The sequence below is a fragment of the Apteryx mantelli genome, chromosome 1 (genome assembly GCF_036417845.1).
Source record: "Apteryx mantelli isolate bAptMan1 chromosome 1, bAptMan1.hap1, whole genome shotgun sequence".
NCBI classification, from domain to species: Eukaryota; Metazoa; Chordata; class Aves; order Apterygiformes; family Apterygidae; genus Apteryx; species Apteryx mantelli.
This window is the reverse complement of record NC_089978.1, coordinates 28,178,574-28,193,417: the sequence shown is the minus strand read 5'-3', so window position 1 is coordinate 28,193,417 and position 14,844 is coordinate 28,178,574. Positions and strand designations below refer to the sequence as shown.

Sequence of the window (14,844 nt, the reverse complement as noted above, 5' to 3'; positions counted from 1 at the left end):
TCTCTTTGTGGTCCTTTCAAAGACTGCAGACATGCAGAACGTAAAAAAATCACTGCAGACACTAATTTATCTAATTAAATCTGATCTGCAACTCCATAGAGAATAGAGCAGTTAAAGCATAGATGGTTTTTTCAAGTTTCATCACTAAAAACAAATATATGAATATTTATGTTAAAATTTTATGTATTTTTAGGGAGGCAATTTGCTTGGGTTATTTACATCATTTGTAATATACTACAAACAGTATGAATCCAGATTAAACTAAAATACGATGCCAATCAATATCTAACTAGCGCAAAATACTAACCAACTGAGCCTGAGCTTGAATTAATAGCTCATTATAAAACATGTAATTTCAAAAATCCAAAAATATTTAAAAATATTACACACAGTAAATAGTAAAACAGCAGCTAAACCAAAGCAAAACAAAAAGCAATCCAGAATATCCTACAATGTCAAAAGAAAGCAGATTATTTGACTGGCAATCTTAAGTTTGGTTATATACCTCTAATTTATTCAGAGTATTTCAAAAAACAAACCTCTGCCCTTTCCTCTAAACAGGACTCATTATTACTCAGGTTCCTGAAGAAGCCCTTTGGTCTATCTAACAAGAATGAACAATCCCCCCAGTTGGAGAAAACTAGACAGAAACCTTTCTAGAGCTCAACAAATTACTATTAATTTTGGACTAAGGGCTGGCCACAAAGCAACACGTGCAAATTACACCTACAAATTACTGACTGACAAACTAAAAGTATTGTCTCAAAGAAACACCAAATTCTTGAGAACCTATGAATGTAGAAATTTTATTAGGTCAAAATACATAAGCATCATATTCAAATGAAACACAATTTATTAAGGAAAGAAATTAGAACTTTTTAAAAAAAGTTTATTGCTATTTTGAACAAGATCCTTGAAACACATATCACTGCTTACTTTAGTACAACTTTTTATGTAATATGATGGTGTACTAACCTATAACGTCAAATAGCAAGGAAGTTTTTTATTCTATCAAAGATATATAGACTCTTTTTCAAATTTTCAAGTCTGAGGCTCTAATTGTGAACTTTTACGTTTAAGGTATCTGAAAGAATTGTGTTATTCAGAGGCACATCTAGTGTTTACTTGAATTCAACTAACCTTTTGACTTCAGTGGTATCTTGAAACAAAGGGATTTAAGTCACTGAATATTTTTAATGGTATTTCCATCTAGTAATTTTATCTTTGTTGCTATTTGCTTTCAGTGTAATTTAATGTTCCCTTATCTGGGATAGCAGAAAACATAAATAGCAATAGAGTAAACAGAAAGAATACGAATCACTTTCTTCATAAGATTTATTATATTGTATATGTTTAGTTTGACCTGTCTTATTCCTGTGCTCTGGAAACTAAGCAGTGCCAGACTTCTAAATCCTCTTCAAATGACACTCTGGCACTCTCTCTAGAACCCGAATCATTTCAGTTACACATTCTGTTAATTTATTTTTAGTCAGATTAATCAAACTAAACATAGTATTTCAAAAAATTAAATAAAACCACTAGTTTCAATATTCCCTTCAATGCTATTTTTAGTTCAGCCTACAATTTTGTTTGCTTATTTGAGTACTACATAGTATGAATTGAACCTTTTCTTGAGATATGTACAATGTAGCATGTGACTTTTCTCAGATACTCACATATTTCCTGCATTTTGCATTAACCATTCAATTTGCTTTGGTATTGTTTAACTACTCTTGAAAATTTGTTGCCTCCACTGTTAACTATACTAAGTAACAGCACCACTTAAAAATAATTCAGATAGATCCATCCCCTTCTAATTTTAGAAAATGAATGAATATGTACTAAAAAATAGGCCCGTCACAGAATCTTGTGGCATCCCATCACGATGAACTTGCTAGCACTGGAAAATTCTTCAAAATGTGTCTTCAGATGCTTAGAAGCATAGAAAATAGAAGATAAGAGGGAACCTAAAGAAGTGTGATAAAAAGGTTTACTTGTTCACAGTTCATTCTGCTCATTTTTTCACTTCACTGCTTTGAAAAAGGAAAAAGCTGTCTGTTCTACCTTGTGCTAACTGCAGATGCTGGGTGAAAAAGGAAAGGCGAATGCTGCCTTCGCCCAGAGCACCTGAGCATGCTTAGCAAGGAGAGGTACCACCTGGGAGAAGCACAGAGAAAGGGACAGCAGGGACAGAGCAGGCAGCAAAGACAGAGCCTGGGAGACTGCTGAGGAAAGCAGAGAGCAGACATGAGGAAACCACGGCAGAGATGGAAAGAGGACAACTTTCCTAGGGCCCAGAAGGGATTGTTTTAACCAAGAAGCCACTGAAAGTTGCACGAATGAGCACAAGGAGGAACACTAGCAAGCACTAGGCTTATTTTCAAAACCTATTTAAATTTTTCTCAATCAAAGTTTGAGTCTTCTCTATTTCAAAAGAGGGTTTGCTCCAGTTTATATTCTGATAAAGTATATGGGTAGAGACAAAGCTCTTCTGGTGATTTTCCTGTTCAGGAGAGGGAGGAAATATCTCAAATACCTGATTCTTCAGGATCACATGTAAGAGGTGATCTAGCCCATTCCTTGGTCTAAAAGAGGTTCAACTACACCTACTACCTGACAGATGCTTGTCTACCCTGCTGTCCCAGAATTTGAATGACAGCAGCTCCACAATCCTTCCATCAACTGACTTCAGTATTTTTCATGTGAAGTTTTACCTAATGCCTGGCCTGTATCTTTCCTTATACGATCTCAGCCCATTTTACTTTGTCCTATCCATCAATCTATCATGCATATGGAGAAAAGATTACTCTTTTTGTCTTTACACAGGTTATTACACATTTGTAATGTCAGCTTTACACGTTTTCAAGTTCTAAAAGTCCAAATGAATGACAATGATTTTACCTTCTACATCGCTATATTGCTTAAGTTTTAGTTACAGATGTGAAAGATTTTTTTTAATCTCCCCAGGCTTCCGGCCAAACTTTCGGTTAATTATACCTAACTATTAGAAGACCTTATCAAATTTTTCCTAAGCAGTGCATAACATAATTTACTCTTACATGCTTTGGCCCTGTTATATTTTGTCAAATGCTCATCACACAGAAGCAGAAATTAACATTTTTATCAACTTCAGTGGTCTTTAGATCAGAGATTAAGACTGCAGATGTTTCTGATAGTAGCTGCCTTTTTCATTCATTTTTATGCACAGTGTAATTTGCCATATAACCTAGGTTCCTACAAACCACAATTTCCACACTTTGGAAAGGATCATTGTTAAACTCACCCTTGAGGTAGGGATTAGGAGACTCAGAAATTAGCAGAGGAAAAATGCCTCTCATTGATAATATCTGCACCAGTGGGTGGGACACAGAGGATCTTCTGTCTCCTAATCTGTTTTCTGCTTGACAGACAGAATACTTGACAAGTGGGTCTTTACAATTCCTATTTCATAGTTACTGTAACTAAAGGCCAATGCAAACCCTGCTCTATGCAAAGCAATGCTTGTTTGAAGTTACCATGATTTTGAGAAAGTTTTTCTTTTCTGAAAAGTTTCTGTTTCAAGCTACAAATGTTCATGAAATAAAAATCTCAAAATACTATCTTCCTAAACTATAGGCATTTAGTCAGCCAGCGTAAATCAAGATGTAAAGGAAAACATCATGAATAACAACACAAAATAAACTTCCCTAGAAGTTACATCAGTTTCCAGGCACAAAATGAGGAAATGCAAGGAAATAAAACAAAAAAGACTAATGTTGAAAAAAAAGAAGTCTGATATTTTAAAATACTCACTGGCCAAGTAAGCAATTCACACACATATTGTTATTATTACTGTATTCCATTCAGCTGATACATAATTTTGCATAAATTAATATGATTCAGTGATTTTTATTGGTTTCTTTGCTGTAGCCAAAACATATCAAAGGATCCACATAAATCTTTCACACTACATAACCTGTCATGGGTAATATCTTACCACAATAAATATCTAGAGTTCAAAGAGTTAATAAAAATAGGGATTCTAGTGATCTAAATCCATTTGCAGTAATTTCTGTCTAGTTGTCCTTGACATTTCACAAGCTGGTAACCTCCTCTGCTCCCCTTTCATTCACACTTCTAATAAGACAGGTTAGCTTTCTATCATTTAATAGTCAGCTACCTTTTAAACTGACCGAGAAACTTGTCTCTTCTCGGGTGAAGAACGATGCAGTAAAGCTACAGAGGGGTGTAAAAAAAAAAAGGCAAAATGAATATTATAACAGACATTTCTTGTCTGTAAATGTGATCTCTAGTTTATTTTAATAGCTATACTAAAACCCCAAGGTATAGTTAACAGTATTATATGCCTTGTGTCTTTGTATGAGAAAACATCCCACAACACATTTTCTAATTTACAAGCTTGTGACAAATCCAAGCTGCTGAGAAATTAAACTTTAAAAATATGTCTTGGGGTGATAGAGGACCACTATTAACACTATCATAATTGTATACCATTTGCATCAAATCTGACGTTTCTGTTTAATATGTTTTGCTAAGAGTATACCATTTTATGGCCTTCCAGTGAAATCAAATCCAACCCAGACGTTTTCACTTTTCTAATATAATTCACTTCAAGGTTTTAAAGCTGCCATTTCTTTTTCTTTCTTTCTTTTTCTCCCCAAAGGCTGATCCCCTGGCATCCATTAATTCCACAAGAGCCTAGTACTGGGTCAATGAGTCAGTCATGAGTAGCTCCATTAACTGTGTTAATTTACACTATGGCACCTTAATGACATTTTGTCATAGCTACCTTTCTTACTTCTAAACGCACTATTCAAGAAGTAATATAACAAGTTGGAGAGGCATTAGGAAAGATTAGTGCCTGAGCAGTAGGTTCTCTGGAAAGTCAATGTTACCAAAAACCTGAAAGGGGGGGAGGGAGGGAAGAAATGTGAAAGCTGACTGGTCAAGTTATGGTCATTTCCGGGTGACTTGTTTCCTCAAAGGTCACTCCGCTAACATTCATTCTTCTTCCAGCTTGTACTGATTATCTCGAGAGAAGGTCGATGTTGATAAAGGGAGACACAATAAAATAAACTATGTTATCCAGGTTCTCCCTTGTGTGTTACCACTCTAATACAGCACATACTGTATTCATTCCGCTTCATCCAGTATAGGTGAACAGGTCTCTTTGAGAATGAACCAGAACTGCACAAATGTACTGCACAAAACTGTCTGAGTAAACCTTTAATCACCCACTGAGCTGTAACCTATCGTACACTACATTTTTCAAAGATGTTGTACCTTTTGTCACAATCCAGGGAGCGGATTAAGTGCAAATTATGGCTTGCTTTTTACAGACTGATCAAACTACCGCCACAGCCTTCTTTTCATTATCTCAATGTGAAACAGTTTAGTTCCAGAGGAGACTACACATATGCAGAGGGAGGGAAGGAGGTAGGGAGGGAAGGAGTGAGCATGTGTGAAAAAGGATGCATAGATACGAAAATTGAGACTGACCCACAGAATTGCATCTTCTTAAACAGATACACATGCCTTTCCAAATATCAAGTTTTTTTTTTTAATTTTGAATGGAGTATTTTTTAAAAGTGGTTTGGAAGTTTTCTTCAAAAAATATATTGAGGCTGTGGAAGACTGCTGTCACCAAAAGTGTTTTGCACAGCTTAAAAATCGCAGTTTACAAGTTAAAACTGGCTGTTGCATTTCAGAAATGACTTAAGAATACAGCAGCTCATAGTCCACTTTCTTAAACAATAACCTATCAAAAAAATCATAACATAGATTTTGCTTTTCTAAAAGAATTAACTTGAAAAGGAGGCTTCTTATTAGACATGTTAATAAAGAATTAAGAGAACGCATATCTTTATTTAATACAATATTTGGAAGAAAAAGTTGTGGCCATCTTACAAGATACAACTTTGAAAATATCAGAACAATTCACTACCCATGCTGTTTTAAACTATTTCCTAACCTGTGCCACAGTAATTAAGGAGATTACTGAGATCAGAGATAAAATGTACTTAAAGCAGTTCAGATGAACTTAAAACATATGACAGGGAATACACGACGAATGAACAGTTGCTATTCTAAACAATTTTGAAAGTTTGCTGTTTTGATGGATTGTCCATATTCCACACACCTAATATTTACTAAAAGAAGGACTCATAAAACCTCCAGGTGGGAAAACCATTTATAGTGTGTATACTGCATGGCATACCACTCACGTGCCACTGCCAAAGATCCACATTTATAACTGCGTGTGCAGCCAGGAAGAAGTTGCACAAATATGCAGAGCACTGACAGAGAACATGTTTTAAGGTTTTGTACTCACATGCAAGCACTACACATCTTTTCTTGTGCACGGTATCTACTTTCACCGCACTTCAGTTTCAGGACTACTATATAAATATTAGATATTATCAGACAGCTGAACATGAATCTCTGGTTGTTTCACATTCACACAGCTGCAGTTATTTTATTGTGCAAGACTGAGGTTGTTGTTCTTAGGAGAGAGGGAAAAACGGGTAGGGATTTTGAGAGGCTTTCTTGGTGACTCCCCAAAGCCCAGTCCTTTTCCAGTGCCTGAAAACTTAATTAAAATGTGTAAAAAGCCTGTAAGGCATTCCAAGCAGTAGCACAACTAATCTGAAAAAAAACGGGGTATTTTTAGCATTAATAATAGTTCAGTTTCTCATCCTTTTGCAGGATGAACTCCAAGGCCTCAGGGAAAAGTCGGCCCTGATGTCATGGCATTGAGAAATGCAGTTCATTAAGATCTTAAGCAACAAACAACAGCAATAATTAGCTGCTATACTCATTCTTGATTTATCGCTAAGAAACACAGACTGTACAAATGGAAAGGGCCAAAAGGGTCAACTAGTGCATCCTCTTGCCAATTCATGATTGTCCCTGATACTCATTTTGCAGGGTTTTGCCAGTCTACTTTTCTAAGAATCTTGAGAAATAAGGATTTGATTACTTTTCCTTGTGAGGATATTTAAATTCAGAGAATACCCAGTTTCACTTTAACTTTTCAAATTCTGATGGTTAGGTGAACATTTTTCAACTCTGATCCCATTCCTCTGAGGCGTATCTCTGGCCCTGACAAACGTTTCTCCCTTTCATAGGTTTGCATATTTCACAGAGTTTATGTTACCATGTCTTCCCTTTACACATTAATTACCCCAAGCATACACACATTTTTTTTTTTCCTGTAAATCAGTCTACCAGTCTTATGGCTCACTCCAGTTTGAATATACACTTCCACTAGCAAGTTCCCAGCACTAAGGATTTGCTCTATCCAGCATGAATATGTACTAAAAATTGAGCAAGGCAAAAACAAAAACTTGTGTTCTCCAAGAATATGAGAGTTATGAAACAAATGAAAGAAAAAACAGACTGTTTAACGTGGAATTTAGATGCCATGAGATATTTTAGCTGTTATAATGCTGAGCGTGTAGCTTTGGTCTCACTACAAGCTTCCCGCTGATCTTCAAGTTTACTTGTTAAACTGAACACAAGATAGCAATGTATTTACATACACTACTGAGGCTACTGAAGTGAACTCCATACTCATTCCAGTAGTGGCTTTCTATCAATATATAATAAATGAATTTCATTAAGCAATATGTTGAATGCTGATATTAAATACATCAACAAAATTCCTCTCATTCCCGTACTTTTACTTATTCTTTTTTATTTAGACAGTTGAAGAACTTTTCTAGTTGCCTTGCCAGCCCTCATATCTCATCTGTGCCATATTAGATTTTCTGTAATGACTTAGCTTCAAATAGTACTTCTTTTTCTAATGACATAACAAAAATATATATATATATACACACACACACACACATAAAAATCTGACCCTGGGACTCTACAACAGACTCCCAAATGCATTCTAGAATAAATTACTTCACAATCTTTCTCCCAGTGCGACACTGACCCTTAATCGTTACTATTTTATCCAAGCTATCTCCCACTCCCTTATTTAAACTCAATGACATCAAAGTACACAGCTACCCCATATCTTAATCTTTTGCCTTCCTTTCCTGAAGGCAAGTACCTTTTCAAAGATGCCTTTTAAACATCTTTTTAATATGTCTTCTGTTTTAGTAATTTTTTAAAATACAAATAAGGTTTTTAACCGTAACTGTCATCCCTCCATGATTCCTGCATCCCTACAACACAGTCTCTGGCAGCAGCAATTTAAATTACCCCATTTTGTTCACCAGACTCTGGGTGTTTTCATACAAACATTTCGGTTCTTTGATTTGCTGATAACTCATAAGGTTGTTAGGTTAGGAACAATCCTTTCACTAATTATATACCCTACTTGAATGCCATCCCTCCTTCTGTCCACAGATACTCCTTTATCTTTTGCTATGCCCTCATGCATATAACTGCCCTCCTCCTATGTACTTTAGCCAGACAAGATTTCAGTCATTTCCAACTGTCTTCCCTTATTCCTCAGTTTAAAGCTCTTATCCTCAGCCTCATTCCTGGGAGGCCATTTTCACGGATATACAGGTGGAGTTCCAGGAAAAATAGATTTTATTGAAAAGAAAAATCAAAATGTCTTCAGTGTGAATTTGAAGAAATTACTTCATTTCAAATATAGCAGACACTAACTTGAATTCCTTCTAACAAGTTCTGTATTTCTTTCTTTTTTGTTACAAAGATAGTAGTGATAATGCTTAAAATACAATCGACTTCTAGAGGGTCAACAAAAATATAAACAAATACATGGAATGTGTTTTAAGAGGTTTAGGTCAACTTCTTTTCTTTGAAAAGCATTTCTTCCATATGTTAAGAAGGCAATACAATTTTTAATTTACTTTTCTAAGTAGAAACTGAATAATAATAGCATGGTTTGTCGACACAGATTTCTGAGACTGTTGTAGTATTTATGCAAACAGAGGCTCTGGAATAAAAATAAATCAGCAAATTTACATCTCCTTCTTTTGTCAAGTTAAGTTAAAAACATAATGGCAATGTGACCTTGACTTTAGTATTTCCTTTAATATGGCGGTATTGGAGTAGAAGAGACATATATTAATTAAAAAATAAAGCAAAAAAAAAAAGCAATTAATGGTATACTACAGTCTTTGCCTAAAACCTTATTACTAGAAAATGAAAATCAGGAAAGGACCATAGTATTCATAATATTGTAAGATTTTGGTTTCTTTTTAACAAAGTCCCAGGCATATGAACAATAACCCTTTCTATTCAACAATAGGTAAGGAATAACAACAGGAAAATCACCCTGCTCTCCGGCTGTTTCTGTATACCCTGTAGAAGTTGTTTTAATCTAATGTGTATTGTTGCATAATATCCCCAGGCACAGTCAAGTAAAAGCTAAAGCTGTACAGAAAAGCCAACATTTTAAATGGGTCTTGTCATTAATGCTTTATTAATTGCCCCAGGCAATGCAAACCCAGAGCTAGGCAAGCTATAACAATATGACACTTTAAGGTCAAATCCAATTCCTGCTGTGTTTTATGGAGTGGGCCAAATATTGAGTTAACAGCAGGAAAGAACAATTTATTGGGCTTTTCTCCGTCTCCTGATTATCTGATCTAAATTAGATCACTTAGGTTGTTCTGTAAAAACAAAACACCTTTTATCCACTCAACTTCAAAGAATCTTTGATTGTTTCTATTACGGCAATAATGTTTAGCAACATCTACCTTTTATTTAAAATATGCAGAGTGTACTGAATATAACAATATGAAATATAAAACCCTCTTGTTCCTACATGAAACAGCATAGCATAAAGGAAAGAAAATTCTCAATTATTAATTTAATATTTAATATTTAATATTTAATATTTAATATATATGTTACCTTCACATCTGAGGTATCTCTTTGGCTGTTTCTCCAAGACCTTGCTACTGAGGAGAAGGTTCGATCTGGGTGGTCAAATTTGCCATCATTTGCATTTAGAAAGAATGTTGTAAAGGGCTCCTGTAGTCAATGAAATGAAGACCGATTAAGAAAACGGCAGAAGGAATCATGCAGCAGATGACTTTTGCTAACCAAAATACTTTATAAAGGTAGAATTAAGGAAGAATCACAGTGGTACCTCATACTTTTATCTATGCATGTTTATCTGTACTGAATATCTTAGCACATTTATTAGTGCTAACATATCTTGCACGCACAAATCTTGAGTTCTGTCAGGAAAGGTTATGCTATATATTCACTCTGCCATATGTGGCAGACCAATGTAGTTTAGCTCTAGTCCACCATGGTTGCCTACTTCACTGCAACCTTTGTAAACACTCTCTGTGTTATTTATGTTACTATGCTTTGCCTGTCCCTTTTAAGACAGTATGTCAAAATAAAACCCCAAAAAATCTACTTGCCTGGATTTTCATTTTGTTTTCATTTAATTTAGAAGACTTCAGGATGTTCCACTTTTCCTCATGGTGGGCAGAATGGCTGTGTGGGCATTATGAGGCAGACTACTGTTACAGGATATCTAGCTCTATCATTATATTGGGGCAGCCAAATGTCTGCTACCATTTTTCCCCAATTCTGTCTATTCTTTGTCCAGATACCATGGTTTTAGGACAAGTATACAAACAAATTACAGAGACACAGAGATGAAAAATTTAGAATTTTCTTTTGCTAATTGTAGCTGAAACAATATTCCATATACTTAGTAACTGGCAACAGCTGTTAACTTTTGGGCAAGAAGAGCTCAAGTCTTGGTCTGGAGAATCCATTTTATGTCATCACTTTTCACAACAGGGAAGGATTTGACAGTGGATCCAGTCCTAAATTTGACAGCAGCATTTGGTTACTGAGATCATTGCCAGTTCCCTGGTTTTCCAGCACCACTCCATTAGCTCTCTGATTCAATTAATATTTGTCAATATGTCTGTATGGATGGAAACGACTTCCACCTTTCCTTCCATGTCCCCTGGCGAATAATTTAAAAAGATATGTCCGTTCCTTTAAATTCATGCCCAAATTTATTTTTTTGCATGTCCTGATCATTTGGAAATTATGTTATGCCTCAAGGCAGTTTATAATCACCAGATTATAATTGACATTACAGTATTACCCATGTACTTTTTTTTGTATATATCCTCCTTTATTTCCTCTTCAAAAACTTTTGAACAAAGCAGGGAACTCCTCAGTTGCTGAAGAAATTTTGAGGGAATGATGCTTATACACATTGTGTCTAAATTATCCAAGATTAAACAGAACTGAAGTATTTCAGTTTCAGTAGCATTTAAAAACAATTTAAATATACATAAGAAAAGCATGGGTGCAAAGGTAGGAAAAGAGTCAAAAAAGAACATGGAAGACGAGGGAATTCAGACTTCCTGAGACCATTGTTTCTCTAATTTCTACTCCTCATTTCTTCCCAACTAATCTTCTCTATCACACACAGCAGTCAACACAGGCCACCTTCCTTCAAAGAAGAGAACTGTATATTTCTCATGTCTAGAGGAGAAGGAAGAATGTGATATCTCTGTTATTGTCATCATAATATGCTGGTAGCTTTAAAGTAGTTTAAGGGAAATGTTTATTTTTAAGCAAAGATGTTTTTCTTCCTTTTTTTTTTTCTTTTTTAGCCTGGGACAGTACCTTTACTTTTAGTGTCCGTGAGTGCAAATACGAAACAAATGCATTACTTTCATGATAATATTACAAGCCGTTCTACTGCTGTCTAATTGAATAGAGGAATTTGTTCTTACCTTTTCTCTTTAAAAACTTTAGGAATTTATTTACAAAAAATACATTCAAAAGAATAGGCAACAGTCTAAGAAATACCTTACTTTCAGCAGTGCATATTTTCCCATCAGAAAAACCTAATATACGCTAAAAAATTAATTAAATTAAAAAGTGTCACAATATCATTTTTTGGGAGGACCCTAACTCCAGCTGCATAGTGACTTTGTTCTCACTTGTGAATATTAACTAGTGAGAGTGCATGGCAAGTGAGGAAGATGTTTACAGGCTGAATAGAATATTGAAATTTAACAGTAGCTCAACGTGGTAAACAGCATAAAAGTATCACAATGAATTGAAATACAGAAAGAAAAATTAAGATTTTATACACCTAGATTTTACAGTGCTTCATATAATGATCTTCATGTAAAATATAAACCAAAAAAGGGCATTATTCAGATAGCTTACATTCATCTAAGTGTTTGACTCTATCAGCAAAGAACTTTGAAGACCCAGACCTAGCCAAATGAAAACAATATACACAGGAGTTTGCCTATATTCATTTAGGCTAAAATTCTATTAATATTACAATTTAATATTCAACTAACATTAAATTCTATTAATATTGGATTTTTTTGGGTTTTAATTAAGTCCCCCCCAACAAAAACTCTGTATATATTTGCAGTAGGAAACTCTGCAAATTATGCTATTTTTCTGGCTTACCAATAATGAAAAAATTTACATATTATTGACCTGAGTACAAATAATTCTGTCTTCTACCAACCCCTTCCTATCACTTCTTTCTTTACAAGATATGTGTAATTTGTGGCGAATATCATTTTGAAACAGTCTGTGGGTCATTGCTGAGGTTCTGAAATCAGAAGCAGTTGATGTATTTAAAAAAGCAGAAACCAGAAAAATGATGTAATTACAATAAATTATGTAAAAACATGAATCCAAAATTCCATGACAACATTATTTTAAGCATCTGAGACAAATATACAAAAGCAATAAAATTCATAATCAAGGATTAAACCTTTAATAGTTGAGCACTACAGGGTGCCCTATTATGCTATCCTACTATGACCTGTTGTGCCTATCTTTTTGGCTTTTTAATCCTTAGCAGAAATTCAGAGCTTTCACTAGCTTTATCTCAGACCTCTCACATAATTTTAGGTAATTTTTATTCTCTGAAAAGGCAAGTACTTATATCACATAAATACAGTTCATATCTGTATTCAATATACTCATTTAAATACTGTTATTCTATGATACCGATTACTGTCATCTCATGTAAAGGTTTTGTTGCTGTGAAAGCTATAAAGCTGCACAACGTTTTCATTATAACCTCATCTACTCATTCCTAATATTCTGAATAAAATTCATGTCTTGTTCACTGCCAACAAGACGAGAAATTCGTGGGGTACTTGATTATGATGAATATAGGCTTGAGATGTGGGAACAAATATTTTTTTCCTTTCAAGAGCACATCTCTCCCTCCATCCCCCTCCTAGCAAAGCCTAGTCCCATTTGAATCATTTATGGTCGGGGTAGGGGAGAGAAGAGGAAAGGATGTGTCATTCTGAGACATCTTATGTCAAACAAAAATGTAATTTCATCCATTTGTAAGGGGGGAAAAAGACAGTGTTTGGAATATTGTCATAGAGATGCACAACTTTTATCTGATACATCTGGGGCTGCTCTGCTCAAACCTGTGGAGTAGGAGACCCAGATTCACTTCATTCTGTTTGCAAAGAGGATTTAAAAATCTTCCCTACCTTTGAAACTCCAAAGTGATTTCCCTAACCACTAAACTGGTTTGGGCTCAATCAAACCTGACTCGCAATAAATCCAGAATCTGCTCTACCTTGTAGAAGTAATGAAACACTCATTGTAACAGAAACTGGCACCTAACTGTTCTTCTCTACAAGTTTTTTCTTGATCACCACATCAGTGAATCCTGCTCTCTCATACTGGTCTTTGTATCAACAAAGATGTAACTGGTTTACATGAAACACAACTTCTTCAGCAGCAGCTACTGAGAGAATCCAGTTGTACCACCTCTATAGCCTATTTCACCTAAAAAACGTGAAACCAATGCTGATATTCACATTTAAGTCAATCAAGTCAAAATTCCGCACTACTTTTCAGATAGATATTCAAGTCACTAGGGTCTATGGCATTCTATTGTAGCATTCTGCGACTACCTTTGTTTAAACTATTCTGCCTTCTGCAGTTTAACTATTCACTGGTCCAGATGGAAAGCACATGAAAAACATGACTCTTGAACCAGGCAGTAAGGTCACTTATCCATAAACTATGAATATTTAATTTCATTTATACAAAATGGAACTATGTCAACAAAACAGTGCATCCCATTCCAGAATACCTTTTATTTTGTTTGCTGGAGCAATCTTGTGGGTGATGTTGTCTCAGATTTCCTAAGTAGAATTTTATGCTTTATTTACATGAATTTCTTGCATTAATATCAAAGGACATGTAAAGTGTAAAAAACTTTAACTGTGATTTGAATTCAGTAACACCTCAAAGGAGGCAGTATTATATAAACCTCAATGTTAGCTTTTATCATCATTATTAACCTGACTGAACAACAGAGTAGACTTCCACATTCATTATCTATCCGTGTAAAGTGGTCATCGAATAATAATTTACCCCTCAACTTACAGAGAATGCTCATCATTTTCACAAAAGATTTGATTTTGCATATTGACCTAATATTTTTGGAGATCACGTGGGATTCATTTGTAATTGTAGCAGTAAATATTTCTAGGCTGTGGCTCAGTTAACTTCTGATGAAGCTAGTTAGATGATTCTTTCCTGATCTTTCAAAACGTTACCACGATGTAGTTGGAAATGCACAATGTGTTAGTTTAAATAAACATGTAGAGGTTAATTAAGTATTATAACTTCAGTTTGGTGCTTCAGATCATTATATTTGGCCTGCTTAGCAGTAACAGTTCTTAGTTATATACATGTATGTGTGGGTACCCATGTGTGTGGAGGGGGTGTACAGACAGAGTGCATGCATTATTTTGCTTTGGGAGAGTTTCAGGGTCAGCTGTATAACCCTTAACAGCAACTGTAAACAACATGACAAGGCCTGGCGAAGCTGAACCATTGCCTATCCTGAAGCTGCCTTCA

General features: G+C 35.1%; 1 protein-coding gene across 1 annotated transcript in view; it reads right to left on the bottom strand.

Moving 5' to 3' along the window:
- NBEA (neurobeachin) overlaps positions 1–14,844 on the bottom strand; it is a 539,268-nt gene that overhangs the window by 60,512 nt on the left and 463,912 nt on the right. The window contains exon 48 of the mRNA XM_067291201.1: positions 9,844–9,963. Coding sequence (XP_067147302.1) covers positions 9,844–9,963 — 120 coding nt within the window. The remainder of the gene's footprint in view (positions 1–9,843; positions 9,964–14,844) is intronic.